General features: G+C 35.2%; 1 protein-coding gene across 6 annotated transcripts in view; it reads left to right on the top strand.

The window, feature by feature from the left end:
- Positions 1 to 210: 210 nt before the first annotated feature.
- The window catches only part of LOC134527482 (dynamin), a 269,590-nt gene continuing 254,802 nt past the window's right edge, over positions 211 to 14,998 (top strand). For 3 of the 6 annotated variants that reach the window (XM_063360189.1, XM_063360186.1, XM_063360187.1), the window contains exons 1-2: positions 228 to 484; positions 662 to 735. In XM_063360189.1, coding sequence (XP_063216259.1) covers positions 321 to 484; positions 662 to 735 — 238 coding nt within the window. In that variant the 5' untranslated portion in view covers positions 228 to 320. Of the gene's footprint in view, positions 485 to 661; positions 736 to 14,998 lie in introns of all 6 variants that reach the window. The other 3 variants (XM_063360185.1, XM_063360190.1, XM_063360188.1) reach the window with 2 other exon arrangements.

Raw genomic sequence — 14,998 nt, 5'->3', positions numbered from 1 at the left:
CTATCTCTACATCATCTATCCTCTATGGTATTGATTTGATAAGATTATTGATATTTTTCTTGAAATAAATCGTTCTGCAGTTAGTTATAATTTAGTACTACGGAAGAAATTTTTTTATGAGTGTTTTTAATTTGTATTCAATCATTAATTAAATGAGTTTTTAATGACAACTGAATCTTCGATCTGGAAACAATACGCAATGGTTTCTGGGAAATCCGCCATATTGAGTTTAATTTTCCACCCCGCTATTCTGCTAGTTGATTTGATTGCTGTGGGTTTTGGGAGGTTGTAGTGCTGCGATTAAAACGCAGTTAATCAAAATGGCAGGGAATCCTGGGTTAGAGCAGCTGATCCCTATAGTTAATAAATTGCAAGATGCCTTTACGCAATTGGGTGTTCATATGCAGTTGGATCTCCCGCAGATAGCAGTTGTGGGAGGGCAGAGTGCTGGGAAAAGCTCCGTTTTAGAAAATTTTGTGGGCAGGTACGTGTTATGGAAAAAAAAAAAAAAAATAACAAGGAACCTATTGTAGTTTGTATTTATTTCATCTTATAATTTTAACTGTGATAGTGAAAACTTGTTTATTGTATGTGGGCAAAAATTAAGTAACTTGTCAATGGTTCCATTTGAATGCTAATTTAAAATTACTTCACTTTTCAGAGACTTTTTACCCCGTGGTTCAGGCATTGTTACCAGACGCCCGCTGATATTGCAGTTGATTAATTCTAATGCAGGTATGGTGCATTCACTGACAAGTTTGATGTAATAAATTTTTTTAAAATTTTTAATTTGGTTTCTATTGTGGTTTCTAAATAATAAATTTTGTGTAGATCTGAGGGTTCTCAATGTATTGGCTATTTTGTAGGGTGATTGTGTTAGTAGGTAAATGTTTTATTTTTTATTGGGTGGTTTGTAGTTACAGTATCATAGGTGACATACCAGGGTTCGTATCCCTCAATATCCTTTAAAAGTCCTTAATTTATTTTTGATTGAATAAGGGCCATTTAAAGTTATTCAATTAACTAAGAAATTTTAATATCTCCACTGAAAGCATTCAAGTAATGGATAAATGCAGATATTTTAATATTATTCTGTTTCAAACTTGGCAGCAAACAACACTTTTTTGCATGCGCAGTACAGTTGGTGAATTTTGGGCTGCGATTATATTATATAAACAAAAATCATATTGACTTTATGTTTAGTATTTGTACCTTACCTTTATGCTAAAAATGTTTTTATTTTTTTTGGCTTACTTTGAACTTATATGTAATTAGTGATAAAATTAAATGTCAGGTCTACAAATTTTGGATAGGCACTATGCTTGGGTTAGATATGTGTTTCAGAGATAATTATGGACAATAGGAACTTATCTGCGAGAAGTGAACTAACCAACGAAAGTATTGTTTTCATTAACTAGTTAACATTTGTTATTTTCGTGAGGTATTTTGCTAAAAGACAATTTTTTACCTATTGATAGCGGTGAAGATGATGTAAATTTTGACTGTGCAATAGAGTACGAACCATGAATATTGTATTCTTAAGGTATACATCATTGTTATATAGTAAGTACATTATTATTAGTAAAGATTTTCTAAAGTAGTTATCACGGTAATACTGAAGGAAAGTCACTTTTCTGAAGGGGGGGAAAAAATGTAAGTCCTAAAATTAATTTAAAATTCATAAATATGTTTTTGAATCATTTCCTAAAAGGATATTGTTATACTTCAAGTTGTTTACCAGTAGTTTTCAATTTTAATGAATGGTTAGATTAAGCATGCTAGGTACATAAATATTGTAATATTGTGACAATGGTCAATAGGAACTTATTGAGTTCCTTGTTTGATTTACAATCATTCTGTGGAGTCTCATTCCCATTTTCAAGAACGTCACATTCAACAGTTATTAAAAAGAGTGACGTAAATTTGTGTTGTGCTTAAATGTATATCAGAGACAGTTTTCCATATAAAGATTGCCCTGGTTCTGTTTTTGCCACCTTAGGACTACTGTTTTCTTGATACTAGCTGCAACTTGGTCTTTGGGAATATAGCTTATTGAAGACTGTTTTCCTAAAATACAGGATGTTTGTCAGTATGTTACGGCTGTGGCCAAGACTGTTTTCTACCATATTCGGTTTTCCATTTCAAGTTATAACGATTCGTTATTTGAAATAAAAGATTTTCTTTCTTTTTCATTTGAAAGTTTTATTGTCCGAAAGGTGAAACAACTGAATCCAATCACTTTCAATATGTTGCTCACTCATTCAACACGTATCTTCGCCTGTCGAGAATTGCTCGCAGCTAGGGCGATGAGAATTAACTAGAAATAACGTAGATTAAGTCCTTCAGTAATATCTTACTGTAAGTACACGAAATCAGTGCGGCCTCAAATAGTACCGCACCCAGCGAAACCGAATTTCGCCATGAGCCAAACCTCGACGAAGGTGGTCACAATTTCTAACTAGAATGGCCGAATGAAAATATAAAAACAATTTGGTTAACTTAAAACTCGACATGGCTTTGACCACCAACGTTAAATTTTCTATCCCGCAATTCTTCTACATATTTGGGGAGAAGCCACCGAACGCGCCCTCGTTGTGCAGCAATCTACAGACGACTGGTGAGATCATGACACTGTGTCCTTCACACAGGGAGGAGAAGTCACATGACCTCACCGACCAATCACACACACCCTCCATTCACTCTACAAATCATAAGCCAATAGGAATAGACGAGACACCTTGAAAACAGTTCTCTACATGCAGAGCCAGGGACTTTACATTCTCTCTCTCCAACACCGTGAGACAGCAGTTATCACACATTTCCCACGACCAGTGGGGAATCCCAGCTTTTGTCTCTCTCTTACTGGGGAATCACTGTTTCTTTCTCACTTGCACTTCATTCCTCTTATACCTCTCTCTTTCTACACATCACCCCAGACACAGTCCCGTGTTCTATAACTATTATGCAACACGTTAATGAAAATAAAAACAGCAATCATAATACAAATTACTTGACAAAATTCAACTTATTTATAAAAACCTTTAATAGTAGGCCAAAACAGGCAAAAATCTAGTACAGCGACGTATTTGTGAATAATTACATAAAAAATAGTAATGATTTAAAATGTCTGTAAAAATACATTGTACATTCTTAAAACACGCAGCAAGTGCAAATACCAAACCTAAAATACATAAAAACTGTAAAAATATTCTTTGCAAGACTTTTTAAGAAATGTTTACATTCATGAAAATAGTTAAAAAAAGAATAATATTTAGCTAGGAGGGCAGGGGTTTGCAATGTTACAAAGTAAATAATATTCAGTATTGTTCAATATTCTTCAGTATTCACTTGGAATGGAAAGCAAATTAGGGTAGAAAATGGTCTTGGCCCGGACTGTAATGCACTGAATTAAAAAAAAAGTGTGTGCCTTTTTGAAAATGGTCTCAGCTAGCTTTATTCCTAAGGATCTCTGGAAAATCACTGGATCAAGTTTCAATTATTATCAAGATAACAGTAGGGTGGTGACAGCAATCGGGACAATCTCTTCTGGAAAACAGTCTCAGCTGTGCTAATAAAGCATAAATTGATGTCGTTATGTTTACATTAAAGGTAATGTTGACAATAATTTTAAACCATTTTTCATATGCGGCTACATTAACCTAACCTCTACAAAAATGGTTATTACAGGGGAAACATTTATTCAAATAGAATTTATTTTTACAGAATGATTAGAAAACATTTTAGGAAGTAAATGCAGTTCAAAATTAAAATAAAAGGTTTGCAGAAAAGTAGTAGTATTCTACATATACCAAACCACTAGTTAAAATGCTACACTATTGGCAAATTACTTGAAGTATCACAACACCCTCTTAGGAAATTATTCAAATCCACATAAGAAAGAAAAAAAAAGCATTTGAAATTTTTTTCCCCCCCAAAAAAAAGTGGTTTTCCATTAGAATTACAGTTTTCAAAATAGGCCTGCATGCATCCGTCTATAGAAGAAAAAGAACAAAAATGTGGTTCACAAATAAACGATCTGTCATGGTGGATTCCGCCACTAACTATGCTACCATTTGTTTTTGTCTAGAATTTTGCATTCAGAAAATGGTGTTTTGAGTATATTACTAATGTTGGTTAATTATCTCACAAAAGAGTATTTTAGAAATGAAACTGGATTTTGAAAAAGTTAGGTAGTGTAGAGAGCGATAAAGTCGAGAAAAATTTAGTGGTAATAAGCGAACAAGAAAGTAAATTGAAAATTGTTATAATTGCAGTAATTTTCTTGAGTAATTGCTCTTCTATAAAAATAAAACAAAGTTCTAAAATTGTATTTTTTTAGTACCTCTTATTCTATTTGATGACACTAATTACATTGTGATTTTTCATGAAGTAAACTGTTTTGAACTCTTGGTTAGGTTAGTTACATTTAAAATACTGTAAAATAATTTTAATGGCTGGTTAGGTTGGCTACATTAAAAATAGTATAAATGTATAAAAAATGTGTGAAAATGTGTGGTTAGGTTATGGTAGTAATTTCTTAGATTTGCAGCGAAAGAAGTTTTTAAGACCATTACAGAAGTTCTTTATTCTCCGAAAATCACAGTCTTCAAATTGCTACTGGATTCTGAGAAACTGTTTATTGGCTAGGCCATGGGGTTAAGGATTAAGGCCATGGAGTTGTGGTGAAAAGCCATTGAAAACAAGAAAAATTTGGATTCAAAATTTTTTTAAATCACTGTAACAAAAATAATGTTAATATTTGTTTTTCTTTAAACATGTTAAAAACACTTTTTTTGGTCAATATGTAGTGTACGGATTAGCGCCAAAAAAAATCGTACAAATCTGAAATAACTTTCATTATATGCTCTTTTACATCCTCTTTTCATAACCGCCTGCGGAGATAAGAAATTCCAATTACTTTTGGAGATATCGTCGTTCTTATTTTGCATTCGACCGTCGCCGTTTTATATTTTGCCGTGTGCGCGTGAATGCCTAAATAACATAAATTTTCCATTAGGTAAGGTTAGTTACATTATAAATACTTCAAATTAAACGGAAATTAAAAATAATATCAATTTATTTTACTTGTTGTATAGTTTTAAGTATTTCTAATGTAACTGACCTGAACTAACAAAACGGGACAAAGGTAGATTAGGTCAGGTCAGCTACATTATAAATACTTTGAAACTGAACGGACATTAAAAATAATAAAATTAATTTTAATGGTTGTTTAGTTTTAAAGTATTTTTAATGTAGCTGACCTAACCTAACAAACCGGAACAAAGGATTAACAGTAGGAACAAACGTAATTTTTTAAAGCATGAAAATTTGAAACGTTAAAAACTCACCTAAGTTGGAGGCGGCCTATTGGTTCATTTGAATATTGGCCTATCACAAACTAGCACGTGACAACATTATACAAAAAAAAAATTGATACTCGTAAACAAAAAACAATGTTGAACGCCGTGTGAATGTGCAGGTATAGTGATTAAAATTTAAAAATTTGATATCTCCAAAAGTAATTGGAATTTCTTATCTCCGCAAGCTGTAATGAAAAGAGGACATAACAGAGCATATAATAAAAGTTAATTCAGGTTTTTATAAAAATTTTTTTACAATAATTAAAATTTAAAAATTCAATATCTCCAAAAGTAATTGGAATTTCTTATCTCCGCAGGCGGTTATGAAAAGAGGACGTAAAAGAGCATATAATGAAAGTTATTTCAGATTTGTACGATTTTTTTTTGGCGCTAATTCGTACACTACATATTTACCCTTTTTTTTTTGTAAATGTTTTGTAATAACCAGTTTTCTATGATATGCCATCAGAATCAAATGAAAGGCATTTTCAGTGTACAGAATTAAAACAGCAAGCATCATGAACCACATGATAGATGTAAACAGGATAATGTCATCAGGATCAAATGCACAGGACCTGGACGGTATAACATGTAACAACAAAACTTCAACAAACTGTGAACACTCGGCTATGTCTGAGGTGCATACATCATCTTTGCTGAGAGCAGAAAATGATGGATAGTTCAGTGATCGTCTAGAATATTCGACGAAATATAAATTTAGTGAGGTACACAGCACAATAAGGAATTTGCCAACCACACCAAGGTACATTCTGCTTCACATTATGCCACACTCCCAGAAACACAGACAATGCTTACCTACTTCAGGAAGTACAACGGTACAAAGCCAATAAATCCTCTGTGAACAACAAATACCTTTGCTCCCAGGTAATTAATGTTTTCAACATAACAATCAGCACACCAAATTATATGTGAACAGTGGATTCTATTTCATAATTCTTGCCTTCATCCCAAACCATTGCCATTACGTGGGTCAAACAAAATCCTTAAAATACAAACACCACTTATCTGCAATAATACAAAACATGCAAGTATCCAAACACAAGCTTCGTTTGTAGTTGCAATCATGTACACATCCGTAAAACAATGTATAAAACTATTTCTATAATTAATAATTTACCACACTTGACACAACTACTACTAAACAAAACCACACACAGAGTTAAACATGACATTAATGAAGTACATGTAAGAATACACATCAACCATAAACCATTTGCAGGTAACTATAAAATCTCACAAATTAATATCATACAATCTTGTACTCCTGTCTGAAGACATCTACCACAATGGTTAGTGGAACTGTAGTACAACATATAAAATTTTTTTTATGGGTAATCTTCCAATCAAGATAATTATTTTTAGGTCCGCTACATTAATTCCGTGCACCTATTCCTCACTTAGCACGACTAATTCGTTCCTAAAAATACTTGTGTTATTCAAAATCGTGTATTTTGAAGCATTAGTTTCCATAAATAGCAAGGCTAATTTATTTAATTTGTTCCAAAATTGTGTAGGAAAATATACTTTGTTTAATATAAATGTGTTAATAATACTAAACTATACCTAAATATGTCACACCATTTATCTTTATATGCCTCCCATCGCACTTTGTATGACATACGACACCGCATAACGGGAGATACGTGGTTATGTACTTTATCGTCAGTCGGCTGATGGACTTGCCCACCTGGGCGTGACCTTCAACTTACGTGGCATACCTTTCCAAACCATTCTTTACTGACAGTTAAACCGATATTACTGTCCAGATAATTACATTTTAATTTTTCAAACATTAAAGTGCTTATTCGCATATCACCACCTGGTTCACACCAATCCTGTCAGGCCAATGATTATTTTTTTCATTTCAACATTCATTTAACAACCTTTTCCATGTGAATCATCTGTTCATTTCTGTTCCGGTATCGGATGTCAAATATGTTCCCGCTAGTACAACCAACAGCATTAGACTTATATAAACTTTTGGTAAGAGTCCTTATTTTGTACGATTGTGCACACAGTTGACTTGCTTAAAACTAAAGTGCGACCAACATAAGTGTGGTCTTTGTGACAATCTGCGTGCCGTAATACTTCTAGTTTTGTTTCAAATACTTGATCACAATGCATTATGAGTGATCAAGCACGTACAGCTGAATTGGCATACTTTCCTTTTGTGTGAGTGAATTCCCTGCCACTGGCTAGACTGAGTTCACTGCCCGGTTTGTGGCCAGGCGACAACGGTACGGCACGGCGGCGTACGCGCGGATGTAAAAACAATTGGTCATTTACACTCCATAGCCGCAATTTAACTTGCCGTAGCTGATGTTTGTACGATCGAACGAAAATGAAAACATTTAAAATAAAATCAGCCATAATTAAAATTAGTAGATTGTAAAAAAAAAAATTCAATTTGAGTTTTACTGCTCCTCTGTCCATGGGTTTGCCAGCCACTCAGATTCTTTCATTACTGGCATCCGGAGAGCAGACGAAGAGGGTTCCGGAATTGTTAACCCGCTTGCATCAACTTCGTCTTCGTCGAGCCAATCAGCATCCTCAGACGATGTTTCACAGCGACGCACTATGCAGAGAAGTTCATTTGCCCTTCTTGCAGCAAGTCGCTGTGGCTGTACTCAACTTTCACGAAGGTCTTGGGCAGTCTTGCCATGCATGTAATGATTGTGCATTTGCACACTCTTGTGGGATGTAAAATAAATCCCGCAAGTTGAACATACTCGGTTCTTTAGGTCGGATTGTACTGATGGGAAAAATAAATTGTAAGGCATCTGCTTAAACCCTTCTAGAGGCGACAGATCAACAGACAACCTCACAAGAAGTGGCGAAAACGTGCATGATCCTTTGTCTATCTGACTAGGTACCACGAGCTTGTTTGCAGTTTGAAGGATTGGGCAGGGTGGTGGCAGGAAAGTTTCTGGAAAGACAGATTTTAATGCACTCCTCAAGCAGGAACAGCAGGATTCATCCGCGCATTTAATAACTTGCAAGAAATATTGCGATTCACGGATGTGAGCGCTATACCACGCCATATTAGGTTCTGCTGGATCCTGCAAGCTATCTTCAGGGTTTCTATATTCTGCCGAAACATCGTAGTTGTCAATTTTCATTTCCCTCCAGACCTTAGCAAGTGTCTCCCCAGCATGTTAAAAATTTCGTTTTTCCAAATCATCATCAATAGTATTTCCTTGGTTGTCGAGATGAGAACCAAAATGTTCATGTGGCAGGATGACGCCTGACAGTCGTCTGCTGTGGGGGGCCATGCGTCTCTCAACACGGTTGTATGCACTCCGCCCAGGAGCATTATTCGCTATGAACAGGGCATCCAGGTTGTATTTTTTAAAGTGTTGAATGGCAAAGTTCTTGACTTTCCGATAACGCGGGTTTTCGTCCGGCCCACAATCTACAAACACGATGATCACTGGCTTCACGGTGTTGGATTCTGTCATCATTAAGGATTTAAATACAGACACTGATAAAAGTGATTCAAAATCATAAGCATGGGTGTTCGCTGTGGAGGATGCGTGTTTTCCACTCCTTATGGATATGTGTGTCGGCCCGCTGTAACCGATAGCTTCTTCCTTACCGAAACCGTCAAAATCCACATTGACGCCGGCGTATACTGAAGGAATAACTTTGTGTCGCTCTGCTATGACCCAGTCATGGTCAGGTAAAAGTACTCTGTATTCCATATGCATTAAAAGAGTACTATGACTTTTCACTGCCGGTAAACCTATTGGTACACGGGCCTTATCGTCTTGAGAAAGAACAAATACTTGCTGTGATCCCAGAAGCGACGCGAGAGACTCCAAGGACTTGATTGTAGCAGTGCAGAATTCCCCATCCTCATGCTTTTTGTACATCTCGGTCTGTGGTCTTGCTAACTTTACGGGGACGGTGCGTGTGTGCCTCCTTCCCTCTTGAGTATCAGAAGCGCGCGGAAGTAAATGAAGATACGTGCCGCTTCGAGAAATTTGGAATCCCATCGACCACAGACTCTCATGCAAATCGGACAGAGTGAGACAACTTCTAATCATTTCTGTTCGGCGGTGTTCATCAGCAGCGCTGCCATGAATGACAATGTTAATTATGGTCTCTAGGAGAGCAGGTTGCGAGTCAACCAAAGGGGGCTGACCAGGGCCAGATCGAGGTTTTACTGCTGAAGGATTGTTTTTCTGACGTACAGCTTTCTCAAGTTTTTCTTTGTCTCAAAATTTTTTTGCTCGCTCTGCACCGTCTATTTTCTTTAAACATTTTTGTTCTTCTTTCAATTCTTTCCTTAGTGTTTTTATTTCATCGTGAACTTCATCTTTGGCTATACCAGTATCTCTTGCTTCAGTAAGAACATTTATTCTCTGTTGAAGTAGGCTAATTTTCTTCATAAGAGTTTCTTGAGCCGGTTTGTTTGGAACATTTTTATTGATGTCCGAAACAATCGAAGTCGTGTGTGGTTCTGGGATGTCCAGGTTGTCTAAAGTCTCCTCACTAGTAGTCTCACTTCGCTCAACATGGGTATCGCTCATCTTTCGTTTGACGGCAGTGCTCTCTCTTCCATCGACTCCGACAATCGATCTCATAAGTGATGAACAGGCGGATGAAGCTTCAGCATCCGAATCCTATAAACAAAGTGAACAAATATTTTAAACTAAACTCGGATGTTTCAGACCAACAACTAAGGTCAAAATATATGCATACTCTGTATAAAACCTCCATGCCTAATCTTTATATAAAAATCGTGTATAACATGTGAAATGAAATATACCTATAATAAATTATCCGAGTTCATTAAAAGATTAGACATAAATAAATTTAGAAGAGCTTTAATATTACAGCTCAATAAGAGGTGTTTTTACACAACTAAGGAATATTTTGATTATAAATGAGCGTTAAATGATATAGTTCTGTATCTACTTTCTAAATTATTGTTGTTTATTGATAATTAAATAATTATAGCTAAATATTATGTTAAGTTTTGACATTGTTTTTTATTATTATTTATTTTGTTATGACTTGATGTAATTTTAATTCTAATTAACTTTGTATGAAATTTGACACTATGATAGAAAAATTACATCCTTAATTTGCACGCCTTACCACAGGCTGAATACTATAACTGTAGATACCTATTTTTAAGACCTTGTAAAACTACCTGTAGTCATGCTAATAAAAAAATATTATTACTCGCGATAGCAGATTTTAACTAGGATTCCCTTAATAACTATCCCTTTGGTCAGCAAGGTTTTTGGGTACTCTGCAACCCCCTATGGAGCAAGGTTTTTATAAAAAATAATACATGTTTGTAATGAAATTTTTAAAAACTTTTAAAAACTTATAAAAATTTTAATTGCAGATTGATAACAATTACGTGTCCAGCAAAATTAAAAAAACACTATTTTACTATTAATAGTTTTCTAACCCATTTTTTCTTATTGGGTGCAACAGTGGTCTATATTACATTTCGAAATTCTACTTATATTTATTGTTTTCAATTGCTCAATGATTTATGCTACACATTTTTTTATATAAACATCAAAACCTAGAAAACTGTACTGAAAAAGTATTTTTTTGGCATAGTTGCACTGGCAAGTCAGCATGACAGCCTTTATACGCCAAGAACAACTGATGGTACAAATCTCCCTCTTTTGAGGACATTACTCTCTTTAACAATAATGTGAACTAAATTTAATATCACTCACTACGGCAATCAGCTATTGCCGTATTACGCAGCACTCGAATACTGACAATGAAATGAGGTGAATACAGTCGGTCGAGTGCTTGGAGCACATAAACGAAAAGGGTTGCCATCTTGGGAGAACAAAATACGAACAATTCAATCGGGAATCCCCCGTAAAAAATAAACGAAAAGGGTTGCCAACTTGGTAGATTTTAATTCACTAGTTTTTTTATTAACCCTTCAGACCAATCGTCTTTCGTACCACAACATTACTGTTGTAATGTGAGAAAATCTCACACATAGAAAACAGTGTATTTTGAATATCAATACCTATATAATTTCTTATATGGCGATTGGAGTCTACGTTGACAACCGAAGTATAACGAAGCCATCCGAATTGCGGTATATTTTGTTTTAACTACTTTACTGGAGTGACGAGAAAAACTATCACAGCTGTTGATAAATATATATTTTTTGCTTTACGTTTGGAGTTAAAAAAACATTTTTCACTAATCCTGTAAAGAAAGATGAAGCAATTTTGTGAAGGTAAAAAAAATTTAAGTTATCATGCCATTTTAAATTTAAAAAAAAAATGTTTTAAAAAATGTGTGAAAGAATCTGTCTCTACGCGACTGTTCTGAAGGGTTAAAAAAAAACAAAAAACAATGTGATGTAACACGTAGGTCAAACCCCTCCCTCCCTCCCTTGTAACACATCGTAACGTTTTACAATACCTCCCTCCCCCCAAATTCGTTACGTAATACTTGAACGCTCCCATATTAGTTTTTGTGTTGTGCTGTTCTTGTGGTTAACCAACAATTTTCACTGTGTTCTTTGCTAACTAGTATTGATATTTTGAATGCAAATGATTTATCATAAAATAGAATTAAGCAGTTCCAATTACATTACCAATTACCAGATAGGTTTGGGGTACTGTATTTGATGATCTTTCTGAATTATACTGTCGTGGACATAAGGGGGACCTAAGATATTAAGCTAAATACATGCTTTCTTTAACAAAATAATTTGTCGGATTTCTTCTGAAGCTCCAAAAAATCAATTTACTCGAACGGTTTCTCTGAAAATCTGAAAGGATTTGTTTCATGTGTCTTATAATTATTGTTAGCATGACTTTTTCTCACTAAATAAACACTTCAGTTATGTTAAAATCTTTTTGTTGGGGCGATATATTTCTATGTCCATTGTGCACCTTAGGTTGCCGAAATGTTGCCGAAGGAATCTCGTACAAAAAACCTCTATCTTGACATAATTAAGAACAGCTGACATGTGTTTTGTAGTTAATTGTTTGTTAAAAATTAGTAGGGGCATGCATATGGTACATGTTGTACATATGGTAAGCCTACATGTCTGTTGCAATACCAATCACAGTAATCTAGTGCGGAAGCAAACTAGTCCTCAGTAGCTCGGTCTTCTCTTGCAGACGGCCGCCAATCATGAGGAAGAAACTGCTGGAGCAGGTTTACCTTGTAGCTGTCTGATCGGCGTTCCATATTTTTTGCGTAAAATGCTTGCCCTAATAATGAGTTTAATAACTGGTTTATGCCCTGAGTAAATAATATTTTAAATTTTTAATTTGACATTTGTGTGGTTTTAATACCGGCCAGACGTGACCCCTGCAATTGCCCAATAGAGATTTCAAAAAAGTGTGTGTACGAGACCCCGTGCATTTCTGGTTTTGTTGTGGGGTAATGTGAAATGAATTTTCATATTCATAAATATTTATTTCAAAACCTGTAAACTCATTGCTGAAGACTTACTAAATAAATAATTCATGTGCAAGCAGTGTTTGATATGAAGTTTTTTATTTTTAGATACGATACGAGAAAATTGCTTAGAGTAAATGTTATTCCAAAACTTATTTCCCTAAACGATTTAAATCCTTGCATGGAAACGAGTAGGGAAAAAAATTTATGCCATTTTAATCTATAAGTCAACGACGAAAACCTTACATTTTTTATTTATGAAATTTAGTTTATTCTTTACGAAACTGGCGATTCTTCACATAACCATAACATAACAATACATAGTACAAAAATATTTTCGGAGTGACTATTTACACGCAGAACAATTACCTACATTCATTTTTGGTCACCCAACAAAGCTTAGAGGTTTTAATGACACACAACATGCAATTGATGGTGAACCACATTAAAAAAATATATGTTTAGGATATCACACATAATTTTGTTAGAGATTACTTCTGGCGATTGTGAAAGTGTCGGAGGCTATTCTTTGTCTCAGAATTTCACAACAAAAATTATTTTATGGAATTAAAATACAGTTTGAAACAAATGCAAGATGTCTTTTTCAGCATATTATATTTCCATGTTGGAGCTCATAGCGACTTATACGCCATTAAATCTGCTATTTACCAAGAAAATTTAATATTTAGTATAAAAATAACATTGGTAGTCAAATACAAAAATAAACGTACTTTTTTTTAGTTGCCTCAAAGAATAAGCATTGCTTGTTTTTACAGCAACTACGCATTATAAACTACAAGTGTAGTGAGTCATCATAATTTTTGGTTTTGCTATTGGTTTTAGGTTTTTTCTTTGGCTATAGATTATGGCCCTCAGAATTGGTAAAATAAATGTGTAAACTGGAAAATACTTTAAGAACTAAAAATCTTTGTAACATGTTTCTGTTCTACAAAATAAGTTTAAAATTGTGTGTTATGGCTTAGCTAACCACTTTTAAAAAACCTTGCTTAGGTACTATCTTCTTTATGTTGTTTTCTATCATTGTGCTAAACGGCGAAACGTTCGTTGTACTTGACATAGTGACATGTTCATACATCACATAGAAATGTGAAAATACAACAAACATCAAAATGCTGCCAACATACTAATTACTACTCTAGTTCACCAATTACAGAAGCCGGCAACTGAAACATTACACCTTTTACCAGACGTTAATGCACAGAACTATACTTTTGTGCTTTCATTGCCAATTAAATCGGATGTTTACTATACAATATTACATTGTACGCAGTTTTGGACAGAGATGTTTTCAAGGGTTAATTTTATAAAGTGTTCAGTTAAGTGTTAATGGATGGTATGCCATCGCAAAAAAAAAATCACTTCCCTGTAACTATTTTTCTTAAAATTTATTTTAAACTAATATTTTTAGCATGTGCATATTGTGCCGTTAATTAGTAAATTCGACACGATATATTTTAAATTTTTATTATGAGTTTAAATTTTTGTGTGGAAATTCTATTTGCTCTACTATAGTGTAATTTTAATTTGTTAGTCTGGTGTACTCCTCTGAGTTAAACTTTGTCTCAATGCCCTGAAGCCCCTTTCCCATCGGCGTATCGGATATTTTGCTGGCCTAATCTCTGACTGGCAGACAGCTTACCGTTTCCCCCGCCTTCAGTCACGCCTCAAGCCTGTAATATCATTTCTCTTCGTGACCCTAACTGCATAGAGCAGCTTCTGGGCTGCAAGCCGCTACTTCTCAGAGAGCTGCTGAGAGAAGTAAGTCTGGTCACGAATACGTATTAGGTTCTCTCCTCGAAAAGCACGTCATGGACGCTTGTTCTCAGCGTCGATGCAGTTCCCCCCCCCCCCCCCCCCCCCTCTCTTTCGGTTCTAAGAATTCGCCTAAGGCCAATGACCGGTCGTAACCCCCTGGACAACAGCGACCGTCTCCCAGGATGCCTTGCATAAAAAAAATGTGTGTGCCAGGATGGACCACCCCGCGACACCTAGCGGCAAACTCGCTAACCACCCAGCCAACTTGCCCTGTAGGCCGCCAGAGTGTAGCACTAGACTGTGCCCTTTAACCCTTGGTTTAAGCAGACGCCTTGGGCGAGTCGATTCTTTTTTTATTTCAGACAGCCCCCAACAGGTAGCGCTAAAGTCGACGCAATGCTACCAGCTTCGAGACTTCAATCAGTGTTTTTTTT

The sequence above is a fragment of the Bacillus rossius genome, chromosome 1 (assembly GCF_032445375.1).
Source record: "Bacillus rossius redtenbacheri isolate Brsri chromosome 1, Brsri_v3, whole genome shotgun sequence".
NCBI classification, from domain to species: domain Eukaryota; kingdom Metazoa; phylum Arthropoda; class Insecta; order Phasmatodea; family Bacillidae; genus Bacillus; species Bacillus rossius.
This window is presented reverse-complemented; position numbering and strand designations above follow the sequence as displayed.